The sequence below is a fragment of the Thalassophryne amazonica genome, chromosome 18 (genome assembly GCF_902500255.1).
Source record: "Thalassophryne amazonica chromosome 18, fThaAma1.1, whole genome shotgun sequence".
Classification (NCBI taxonomy): Eukaryota; Metazoa; Chordata; class Actinopteri; order Batrachoidiformes; family Batrachoididae; genus Thalassophryne; species Thalassophryne amazonica.
This window is the reverse complement of record NC_047120.1, coordinates 9,579,382-9,592,062: the sequence shown is the minus strand read 5'-3', so window position 1 is coordinate 9,592,062 and position 12,681 is coordinate 9,579,382. Positions and strand designations below refer to the sequence as shown.

Sequence of the window (12,681 nt, the reverse complement as noted above, 5' to 3'; positions counted from 1 at the left end):
AGAGAGCTGGCTGATATGATGGAGAGGAGAAAGGTAGACATATTGTGTGTGCAAGAGACCAAGTGGAAGGGAAGTAAGAGCAGGAGCATCGGCGGTGGGTACAAGTTGTTGTACCATGCTGAGGACAGGAAGAGAAATGGTGTTGGGGTCATTTTAAAGGAAGAGTATGTTAAAAGTGTGTTGGAGGTTAAGCAGGGGGAAGCAATTTTGGACAACTGGAAAAGTACTGCAGATGTGGTGAGGGAGACAGCTAGGACAGTACTGGGTATGACATCTGGACAGTGGAAGGAAGACAAGGAGACTTGGTGGTGGAATGAAGAGGTCCAGGAAAGCATAAGTTGAAAGAGGTTGGCAAAAAAGTTTTGGGATAGTCGTAGAGATGAAGAAAGTAGACGGGAGTACAAGGAGATGCGGTGTAAGGCGAAAAGAGAAGTGGTAAAAGTGAAGGAAAAGGCATATTGCGACCTGTACAAGAAGTTGAATAGTAAGGAAGGAGAAAAGGACTTGTATCGATTGGCCAGACAAAGGGACAGAGCTGGAAAGGATGTGCAGCAGGTTAGGGTGGTAAAAGATGCACATGGTAATGTGCTGACAAGTGAGGAGTGTGTGCTGAGAAGGTGGAGGGAATATTTTGAAGAACTGATGAATAAAGAAAATGAGCGAGAGAAAAGGCTAGATGATGTGGTGAGAGTAAATCAGGAAGTACAAGAGATTAGTAAGGAAGAAGTGAGGGCTGCTATGAAGAGGATGAAGAGTGGAAAGGCAGTTGGTCCAGATGACATTCCAGTGGAGCCATGGAAATGTCTAGGAGAGATGGTAGTAGAGTTTCTAACCAGATTGTTTAATAAAATCTTGGAAAGTGAGAGGATGCTTGAGGAGTGGAGACGAAGTGTGCTGGTTCCTATTTTCAAGAACAAGGGTGATGTGCAGAGCTGCAGTAACTACAGAGGCATAATGTTGATCAGCCACAGCATGAAGTTATGGGAAAGAGTAGTAGAAGCTAGGCTTAGAAAACAGGTGAAGATCTGTGAACAGCAATATGGTTTCATGCCAAGAAAGAGCACTACAGATGCAATGTTTGCTCTGAGAATTAGTTAGCGAGTAGAGAGAGTTACATTGTGTGTTTGTGGACTTAGAAAAAGCTTATGACAGGGTGCCAAGAGAAGAGCTGTGGTATTGTATGAGGAAGTCTGGAGTGGCAGAGAAGTATGTTAGGGTAGTGCAGGACATGTACAAGAATAGTTTGACAGTGATGAGATGCGCAGTCGAAATGACACTCATTCAAGGTGGAGGTGGGATTACACCAAGGTTCAGCTCTGAGTCCTTTCTTGTTTGCAGTGGTTATGGACAGGTTGACAGATGAGATCAGACAGGAGTCCCCATGGACTATGATGTTTGCAGATGACATTGTGATCTGTAGTGAGAGTAGAGAGCAAGTTGAGTCTAGTCTGGAGAGGTGGAGATATGCTTTGGAGAGAAGGGGAATGAAAGTCAGTAGAAGCAAGACTGAGTACATGTGTGTGAATGGGAGGGAGCCCAGTGGAATAGTGCAGTTACAAGCAGTAGAAGTGGTGAAAGTAGATGAGTTTAAATATTTGGGGTCAACTGTTCAAAGTAATGGAGAGTGTGGTAAAGAGGTGAAGAAGAGAGTGCAGGCAGGGTGGAGGAAGGTGGCAGGAGTGATTTACGACCAAAGAATATCAGCAAGAGTGAAGGGGAAAGTTTACAAGACAGTAGTGAGACCAGCTATGTTGTACGGCTTAGAGACGGTAGCACTAACAAAAAGACAGGAGGCAGAGCTGGAGGTGGCAGAGCTGAAGATGTTGACATGCTCTTTGGGAGTAACAAGAATGGACAAGATTACGAATGAACCTATCAGAGGGACAGCACAGGTGGGACGGTTTGGAAACAAAGTCAGAGAGGCGCGATTGAGATGGTTTCGACATGTGCAGAGGAGGGACCCAGGGTATATAGGGAGAAGGATGCTGAGGATGGAGCCACCAGGCAGGAGGAGAAGAGGGAGGCCAAAGAGGAGGTTTATGGATGTGTTGAAGGAGGACATGCAGGTGGTTGGTGTGACAGAGGAAGATACAGAGGACAGGGTGAGATGGAAACGATTGATCTGCTGTGGCGACCCCTAATGGGAACAGCCGAAAGACAAAGAAGATGTTGTTGTTCTGAGGTCTCCGTTAAACTGAAAATTATTGTTCTGATGTCTCCTATAAACTGTATTCTATTGTTCTGAGGTCTCCGTTAAACTGTAAATTATTGTATTGAGGTCTCTGTTAAACTATAAATTATTGTTCTAAGGTCTCCTATAAACTGTCAGTTATTGTTCTCAGGTCTCCATTAAACTGTAAATTATTGTTCTGGGATCTCCTTTAAACTGTAAATTATTGTTCTGATGTCTCCATTTAGGTCAAAATTATTGTTTTGCGACTTCGTTTAAGCTATTAGTTGTTGTTTTGAGGTCTGCTTTAAATTATCAGTTGTTCTGAGGTCTGCTTTAAAGTTTTATTGTTCTGTGGTCTGCTTTAAGCTTTTAGTTGTTGTTCTGAGGTCTCCTTTAAAGTTTTAGTTGTTCTGAGGTCTCATTTAAACTATTAGTTGTTGTGAGATCTCTTTTAAACTTTTAGTTGTTCTTCTGAGGTCTCCTTACACTACAATTTGTTGTTCTGTGTTCTGCTTTAAACCTCAAATTATTGTTACTGAGGCTACATTTAAACTGTAATTTATTGTTCTGATGTGTCCTTAAATATAGGTTGTTGTTTTGAGGTCTCTTTTAAACTATTAGTTGTTGTTTTGAGGTCTCCGTTAAACTGTAAATTATTGTTCTGAGGTCTCCTTTAAACTGTAAATCATTGTTCTAATTTCTTCTTTAAACTGTATTGTATTGTTCTTAGGTCTTCGTTAAACTGTAAGTTATTGTTCTGAGGTCTCGTTTAAACTGTACATTATTGTTCTGAGGTCTCTGTTAAACTGTTAATTATTGTTCTCATGTCTTCTTTAAACTGCATTTTATTGTTCTGAGGTTTCCTTTAAACTGTCAATTATTGTTCTGAGGTCTCCTATAAACTGTCAAATATTGTTCTAAGGTCTCCGTTAAATTAATTATTGTGCTGAGGTCTCAGTTAAACTGTAAATTATTGTCCTGAGGACTCCATTTAAGTTAAAATTACTGTTTTGAGGTTTTGTTTAAACTATTAGTTGTTCTCTGGTCTCATTTAAACTATTAATTGTTGGTCTGAGGTCCCCTTTAAAACTTTTAGTCTTGTTCTTAGTTCTCCTTACACTATAAATTGTTGTTCTGTGTTCTGCTTTAAACCTTAAATAATTGTTTCTGAGGCTGCGTTTAAACTGTAATTTATTGCTTTAATGTGTCCTTAAATATAAGTTGTTGTCATGAGGTATCCATTAAACAATTAGGTGTTGTTCTGAGGTCTCTTTTTAACTATTTGTTGTTGTTCTGAGGTCTGCTTTAAACTATTAGTTGTTGTTCTGAGGTCTCTTTTAAACTTTTAGTTGTTGTTCTGAGGTCTCCTTTAAACTTTTATTTGTTGCTCTGGGGTCTCCTTTAAACTATCAGTTGTTGTTCTGAGGTCTCCTTTAAACTATCAGTTGTTCTGAGGTCTCCTTTAAACTTTTAGTTGTTGTTCTGAGGTCTGCATTAAACTATTAGTTGTTCTGAGGTCTGCTTTAAACTATCAGTTGTTGTTCTGACATCTCTTTACACTACAAATTGTTCTGTGTTCTGCTTTAAACCTTAAATTATTGTTTCTGAGGCTGCATTTAAACTGTAATTCATTGTTCTGATGTGTCCTTAAATATAAATTGTTGTTCTGAGGTACCTTTTAAACTATTAGTTGTTGTTCTGAGGTCTCCTTTAAACTATTAGTTGTTGTTCTGAGGTCTTCTTACACTATAAATTGTTGTTCTGTGTTCTGCTTTAAACCTTAAATTATTGTTTCTTAGGCTGCATTTAAACTGTAATTTATTGTTCTGACTTGTCCTTAAATATAAGTTGTTGTTCTTAGGTCTCTGTTAAACTTGTAAATTACTGTTCTGTAGTCTACTTTTTCTGTATATTGTTTTTCTGAGGTCTTTCATTTTCCCGTCACTTTTCTTTTGATTCCCTGATCTCGTTTTGATCTTTTTCCAACTTCCAGGTTGGATTCTTGAATGTGTCAAACACAGTTTCCACTTGCTGATATTTGGTTCCAAAGTATTCCACTTTTGAAAAGGATATCTTCTTTGGTGTGGTCATCAGATGTCTTTGAACCACGTGGAGGCAGGGAGTTGATGAGGCCTTAGCCGTCTGATGATCACGTCTCCTCCTAATTTGCTGTCTGACAACGTCACCTGTGTTTGAAGAATATCACCTAGCTGTGATTTTTTTTTTTTTTTTTTCACGTATGAAGCTTGCCACCATCACTGAGAGATGCAGGTGCTGATTGGTTCTTGTGCCTGAAGAATTCCTGCAGTGGGATGGAGTTAGGTTGACTTGACTTTTATATCTGATTCTTACACCCCTATTCCACAGGACACTGTTCTATTAGGGCCCCCCCCCCCCCCCCCCCCCGATCCAGAAAAGGCGCAAAAGCGGGATGAAACGGCATGGTTCCTATCCTGCTGGCTCATAAATAGGGCTGTCACAATTATTACAATATTTGTCAATCGCGATTATTTTTCATATTCGCGATTATTTTTCATATTCGTGATTACCGTGAATTATTTATTTTATCCACAAAGCATAAAACGACACAGAATCTGATGTCATTGTGCTGCAGCCTCGCTCTTGTCTTAAGGCGGGATAATAACAAGGAGGCTGACGGCCGATTAAAACAGTGCCGTCTTCTTCAAAAGCCGTCTAAAATGTGGAGCTGTCGGTGTGTGTGTCTGTGTCTGTGCCTATGTGTGTGTGTGCGCGCGCGCAGAGTTAACAGGCTGCAGACTGCGAGGGAGGGGGTGGGTGAGGGAGATTCCTGAATGCAGGCGCGACACGTTCAGTGCGCAGCGAGCGCGGAGCACAGAGAGGATTTTAACCCGAGTGAACATGTTAACAAAACGAAAACATGGAGCTGCCTTTACTTCTCTCTGAACTTTCTCTAAAGGTGTGATTCTGCCGTTACCATCCTGTTCACACCATGTGTGCGTCGTATGCTGAATTTATGAGATCATGAGATGAAATAAACGGTCAAATAGCTTTAAAAACATATTTAAAAAATGAGAATATATGAATGAACTGAGCCACAAAAAAAAAAAAACCCTGACATGGAGAAGCTGTGGTGATGTTCAGATGCACAGATCACAAAAAGCAGGTGAGAACTCTGAACTTTAACAGCTGTTATTTTCCAAAGGTATTTATTTGTTCAATCTTGAGCTTAATGTAGTGTTAAGCACAAAATGTGACTGATGAGGAGAAACAATTTCAGAAATGCAACAGAAACAACCACAATTCAGAAAAAGTGGGGACTGTATGTAAAATGAAGATAAAAATAAAAATGTTGCACCATTCCCAATTTCTCCACTCACAGAAGCCAAACGTTCTTCCAGAGTTGTGTAATTATACTACAATAGTTGAATATAAAGAAGGGAAAAAAAAGAAAAAAAAATAGACAATATATTCATCAATCGCAATTATTTGTCTGACAATTAATCGTCTCCAGAAATTCCTAATCGTGACAGCCCTACTCATAAAGTGCAGACCTGGCAACCTGATCGAAAACTCAAGCAAAGCTGCGCCTGGCTGCAGTCTCAGCCAGAACCACAACAAACGTTGCGTTTGCTTCCAATTTTTACCCCAGTGAAACACAATCCAGGTTTTCATCTCAGATGTCTCTGTACATTGCTGCATTCATCTTTCCCTCAATCCTGACTCGTCTCCCAGTTCCTGCTGCTGAAAAACATCTCCACATCATGATGCTGCCACCACCATGCTTCACTGTAGGGATGGTGCCTGGTTTCCTCCAAACATGCCACCAAAGAGTTCATTCTTTGTCTCATCAGACCAGAGAATTTTGTTTTGCATGGTCTGAGAGTCCTTCAGGTGCCTTTTGTCTAACTCCAGGTGGGCTGCCATATGCCTTTTACTAAGGAGTGGCTTCCTTCTGGCCACTCCACCATACAGGCCTGATTGGTGGATTGCTGCAGAGTTGGTTGTCCTTCTGGAAGGTTCTCCTCTCTCCACAGAGGAATGCTGGAGCTCTGACAGAGTGACCATCGGGTTCTTGGTCACCTCTCTGACTAAGGCCCTTCTCCCCCAATCGCTCAGTTTAGACGGGCGACCAGCTCTAGGAAGAGTCCTGGTGAATCTGAACTTCTTCCATTTATAGATAATGGAGGCCACTGTGCTCATTGGGACCTTCAAAGCAGCAGAAATGTTTCTATACCGTTCCCCAGATTTGTGCCTGGAGACAGTCCTGTCTCGGAGGTCTACAGACAATTTCTTTGACTTCATGCTTGGTTTGTGCTCTGACATGCCACCTGTGGGACCTTATATGTAGACAGGTGTGTGTGTTTCCAGATCATGTCCAGTCAACTGAATTTACCCCAGGTGGACTCCAATTAAACTGTAGAAACATCTCAAGGATAATCAGTGGAAACAGGATTCACCTGAGCTCAACTTTGAGCTTCATGGCAAAGGCTGTGAATACTTATGTACTTGATTTCTTAGGGGTTTTATTATTATTTTTAATGAATTTGCAAAAAGCTGTTCACAATGTCATTATGGGGTTTTGTGAGTAGAATTTTGAGGGGATAAAATGAATTTACTCCTTTTTGGAAAAGGCTGTAACATAACAAAATGTGGAGACAGTGAAGCACTTTGAATACTTTCTGGATGTAGTGTATACACCCTCAACATTTGGTCTCTGTAGGTCTTAGATTTTCAACCAGAGAGCTGGACTGGGTGCAGAATACCCAAGGAGAACTTTGGCTCAGTGAAATGTCTTCTCTTCTTCAGCTTTGACAACTACTCTGCCAATGTCATGGTGGACGGCAAACCTGTGAACCTGGGCCTCTGGGACACAGCGGGACAGGAGGACTACGACAGACTCAGACCATTGTCTTACCCACAGACGGTATTGTCATACACACACACACAGACACACACGTGCGCGCGCGCGTCTCTGAACGAGCCATCTCTCTGGTTCTCTCCCAGGATGTGTTCTTGATATGCTTCTCCCTGGTCAGCCCGGCCTCCTTTGAGAACGTCCGTGCTAAGGTCAGTACACTGACTGACCGCCTGTCCGTCCTGTCCCCTTGTCCCCTCCACGCCGAGTCTGACCATAAGGAGGCACATCTATGGCTCTGCCTGGCTTTGCACAGTGCACCTGTCCAGACCTCGTCTTGGAATGTTCTGTATTTGAGGTGGAGAGATACGTTGTAAGGCGAGGTCTGAAGCACTCCTCACAGGGAGACTGGCGACTGCTGTGGTTTGGTGTGCTGAGCACCGTGACATGCTCTCATATGAAATCACACTGGGTTGAGGTCACAGGTCCCTCTGTGGAGTTTCTGCTCTGACAGGAGTCTGCCATCATGTGATGTCATCTGATTATCGCCATTCATCCATGTTTCCATTCAGATCCGACAAAAGCTGTGTTGATGCCATCACTTTCAGAGTCTGTTGATTGTCACGGTGGAAAGGCATGCAGGCATCTCCGTCCTGCTCATGTGCCTTTCTCGCCTCTCTCACTGACCTGTTCTTGTGCACGTGTGACGCTGCAGTGGTACCCGGAGGTCCGACATCATTGCCCCAACACACCCATCATCCTGGTGGGCACCAAGCTGGACCTGCGAGATGACAAGGACACCATCGAGAGGCTGCGAGACAAGAAACTTTCCCCCATCACCTACCCACAGGGCCTGGCCATGGCCAGAGAGATCGGTGAGGGCACGCTGTGTTGTTTGGTCCACACACCACTGGAGAACATGTGATCGTGTCCATGTTGGTTCTCTGCGCTGCCACAGTGGACCTGACATACAACAATTAAGATGTGATGTTCATTTGAGTAGATTCGGTGGATGGCTCATGTCAAAGCAGTTCCAGACAGTTTTTACACAGAGATTCTCCATTTTAGGAGCTCAGTGGACAACTGTCTTCTCAGCAGTGTGTGTTATATGAAGGTCATCAGACAGACTGCAGGAGGTGTGTTTGGTGGATTCAAAACACTCGGCCACTAATCAGCACCGTGATTGAGACAACAATCCGTTACATGGTCATGAAAAGTCCTTTAGAACAGTTGGACAAATCAAGTACACACTGCAGAAGTGAAAGACAACAATGAAAAATTACAGACAGAAACATCCTACAAACAGATGTCTCATTCGTTTTATTGATGCAGGGAGATCAGTTAATCTCGTGTCTCATGAGATTAACGTGTCCAAAAAAAGTGGAAAAAGTGACGGTCGTTCATTCACCTCAGTCTGCTCAATCTCTTACAGCAGCTCTGCCCAGGTCCTGCCCTGCATGTTTTCCACATCTACCTACTCAAGTCACACCTGATTTTTTTAAAAGTGGTGTCTTCCAGCTGTTGATTGGCTGAGCACACCTGATAGAGTTAATTGTCTGGAAGTGGAACAGGGAAAGTTAGAAAACATGCAGGACCAAGGGCCCTCCAGGACCAGGGCTGGGCACATCTGGATTACAACATAAAGAAGATGAATTTATGGCAAATATTATTTGGTAACATTGTACAAAATAGCTGAAAAAGACATGAGTAGGTACTTCATTGTAGAGTTCTCACAAGTTCTGGTGCTGTTTGTTTGTATTTGTTATGTTACTCTGTATGTTTGTTTTTTTTTTTTTTTAAATGTTTGGCAGGATATGGTAGTCAGTATGTATGTTTTGTTTGGTTTGGTTTGGTAATCATTGCATTTTTCACCTTTAACTCACTGTGCAGCACACAGTTTACATCGCAGACTCTTGCAACTTCACATCTAGCAGCCCTATGGAGATACCTTTCAGCATACAAAAAGGGCCAAGCTCAAGGTCAAAGGTCAAGGTCACAGCAAGGTCAAACTCTAAATTCAACAAAACAACTTTCCTGGTCTTAATTTTTGGGAATTCCTCCTCCAGATTTGGCTTGAACATCGTGGTCAACCTTGTCCATAAGCCATTACTTTTTTCAGGGTTTCATTTGAGGTCGAAGGTGACCTAAAGTAGGTCAAAGGTCATATTTGAGTAAAACATGTCCTGTAATACAACAAATTTTAAATCAAATCAAATCAATTTTATTTATATAGCGCCAAATCACAACAAACAGTTGCCCCAAGGCGCTTTATATTGTAAGGCAAGGCCATACAATAATTACGGAAAAACCCCAACGGTCAAAACGACCCCCTGTGAGCAAGCACTTGGCAACAGTGGGAAGGAAAAACTCCCTTTTAACAGGAAGAAACCTCCAGCAGAACCAGGCTCAGGGAGGGGCAGTCTTCTGCTGGGACTGGTTGGGGCTGAGGGAGAGAACCGGGAAAAAGACATGCTGTGGAGGGGAGCAGAGATCAATCACTAATGATTAAATGCAGAGTGGTGCATACAGAGCAAAAAGAGAAAAAACACTCAATGCATTATGGGAACCCCCCAGCAGTCTAAGTCTATAGCAGCATAACTAAGGGATGGTTCAGGGTCACCCGATCCAGCCCTAACTATAAGCTTTAGCAAAAAGGAAAGTTTTAAGCCTAATCTTAAAAGTAGAGAGGGTGTCTGTCTCCCTGATCCGAATTGGGAGCTGGTTCCACAGGAGAGGAGCCTGAAAGCTGAAGGCTCTGCCTCCCATTGTACTCTTACAAACCCTAGGAACTACAAGTAAGCCTGCAGTCTGAGAGGGAAGCGCTCTATTGGGGTGATATGGTACTATGAGGTCCCTAAGATAAGAAGGGACCTGACTATTCAAAACCTTATAAGTAAGAAGAATAATTTTAAATTCTATTCTAGAATTAACAAGAAGCCAATGAAGAGAGGCCAATATGGGTGAGATATGCTCTCTCCTTCTAGTCCCCGTCAGTACTCTAGCTGCAGCATTTTGAATTAACTGAAGGCTTTTCAGGGAACTTTTAGGACAACCTGATAATAATGAATTACAATAGTCCAGCCTAGAGGAAATAAATGCATGAATTAGTTTTTCAGCATCACTCTGAGACAAGACCTTTCTAATTTTAGAGATATTGCGTAAATGCAAAAAAGCAGTCTTACATATTTGTTTAATATGCACTTTGAATGACATATCCTGATCAAAAATGACTCCAAGATTTCTCACAGTATTACTAGAGGTCAGGGTAATGCAGGAAATTAGAGGTCATCCATGTCCTTATGTCTGTAAGACAATCCTGCAGTTTAGCTAATTGGTGTGTGTCCTCTGGCTTCATGGATAGATAAAGCTGGGTATCATCTGCGTAACAATGAAAATTTAAGCAATGCCGTCTAATAATACTGCCTAAGGGAAGCATGTATAAAGTGAATAAAATTGGTCCTAGCACAGAACCTTGTGGAACTCCATAATTAACCTTAGTCTGTGAAGAAGATTCCCCATTTACATGAACAAATTGTAATCTATTAGATAAATATGATTCAAACCACCGCAGCGCAGTGCCTTTAATACCTATGGCATGCTCTAATCTCTGTAATAAAATTTTATGGTCAACAGTATCAAAAGCAGCACTGAGGTCTAACAGAACAAGCACAGAGATGAGTCCACTGTCTGAGGCCATAAGAAGATCATTTGTAACCTTCACTAATGCTGTTTCTGTACTATGATGAATTCTAAAACCTGACTGAAACTCAGTCAGGTTTTAGAATACACACCGATTACACCTTCTACTGGAGTGGGAAACCTTCTGAAGAATGCAGTTTTGCAATCAGAAATAAGATCCTTAGTTCTTCTACCACCTCACCTGTTGGTCACTGGGAAAGATTCATGCAACTGTGCTTTGCTTGTGCAGGCAACACAATCCACTTCATATCAGCCTACGCTCCAACACTTCTATAATCAGATGAAGCAAAGGATGCTTTCTACAAACAGTTATCATCCATCATTGAATCTTTGCCTTGCACAGACAGTCTGTTTATCCTAGGTGATTTCAATGCTTGTATTGGTGCAGACAACTCATCCTGGGAGAATGTCCTGGGGCCACACAGTGTTGGAAAAATGAATTAAAATGGTAAATACCTTTTGGAGTTCTGTTGTGACAACACACTGAGTATCTCATGCTCCTTCTTTAAGGGTAATGATCGCAACAAGGTCACCTGGCAACATCTTCGCTCTAAACATTGGCACCAGTTAGACCATGTGCTGTGTCGTAGACGTGACCTGAGGTACTTGCATCATGTTCGTAGCATGCAGAGTGCAGATTATGACACTGATCACTGTCACTTTTGGTGACATGTCTTCTGATGCATTTGAGATACAAAATGGTGTTAAGCAGGGATGTGTACTGGCTCCCACACTCTTTGGTATTTGGTCCCTGAATGGAGTCCTGTATGGGATGCCAGTGGTTGACTCCACTATTCTGCTGGGAGACTTCAACATGCACATGGGCAATGAGAGAGACAACTGGACAGGTGTGATTGGGAGGAATGGCCTCCCTGATCTAAACCCAAGCGGTCATTTTTTATTGGACTTCTGTGTTAGTCATGGGCTGTCCATAACCAACACCATATTCAGTTATAAGGATTCTCATGAGTGTACATGGTACCAGAGCACTCTTGGCCGAAGGTCGATGATTGATTTTGTGATCGTATCATTTGATCTGAGGGTGAAGAGAGGGGCAGAGCTGTCAACTTATCACTATCTGGTAGTGAATTGAATCAGAGGGTGGGGGAGGACTTTGGGCAGACCTGGTAAGCCCAAACAGATAATGCAGGTGAACTGAGAATATCTGGAGGAGCCCACTGTCCGACAGATCTTCAACTCACACCTCCGGCGGAGCTTTTCTAGCATCCCTGTGGAGGTTGGGGGCGTTGAATCAGAATGGACAATATTCAAAGCTTCCATTGCTGAAGCTGCAGCAGGGAGCTGTGGCCTGAAGGTCTTAGGTGACTCAAGGGGCAGCAACCCTCGAACACCATGGTGGACACCTGGACACCAGTGGTCAGGGAAGCCATCCGACTGAAGACAATCCTTCCAGGATATGTTATCTCGCAGGACTTAGGAGGCAGTTGCAAGGTACCGATAGGCCTGAAGGGCAGCAGCTTCTGCTGTGGGGGAGGCAAATCAGCGGGTGTTGGAGGAGTTCGGAACAACCATGGAGAAGGACTTTCATTTGGCACCAAGGTGCTTCTGGAGGACCAGGAGTCATCTCAAGATGGGAAAACTGGGAACCATCCAAGCTGTCTACAGTAAGGATGAGACCTCAACTGAGGATGTAATCCGGCATGGAAGCAACACTTTGAGGAACCCCTGCGTCAGACCAGAGAACCCTTTATATTAGGGGCAGGGCTGGAAGCTGATGGAGGTTTTTCATCAATTTTCCTGTTGGAAGTCACAGGAGGTAGTCAAACAACTCTGCAGTGGCAAGGCCCGGGAGTTGATGAGATCTGTCTGGGTGTGGAGGGATTGTCTTGGATGAGACATCTCTTCAACATTGCATTGAGGTCTGGGACAATGCCTAAGGAGTTGGCAAATGGGGGTGGTCGTACCCATATTTAAAATGGGGGACCCCATATGGCCCAGGAGCAGCAGGATT

The 12,681-nt window shown here is 42.9% G+C and overlaps 1 protein-coding gene across 2 annotated transcripts in view; it reads left to right on the top strand.

Annotated features, from left to right (window-relative positions):
* Positions 1 to 12,681, top strand: part of LOC117530884 (ras-related C3 botulinum toxin substrate 3) — a 74,105-nt gene that overhangs the window by 43,607 nt on the left and 17,817 nt on the right. Inside the window, exons 3-5 of one of the 2 annotated variants that reach the window (XM_034193832.1) lie at positions 6,962 to 7,079; positions 7,160 to 7,222; positions 7,726 to 7,885. In XM_034193832.1, the coding sequence (XP_034049723.1) occupies positions 6,962 to 7,079; positions 7,160 to 7,222; positions 7,726 to 7,885 (341 nt within the window). The remainder of the gene's footprint in view (positions 1 to 6,961; positions 7,080 to 7,159; positions 7,223 to 7,725; positions 7,886 to 12,681) is intronic. The other variant, XM_034193833.1, reaches the window with a different exon arrangement.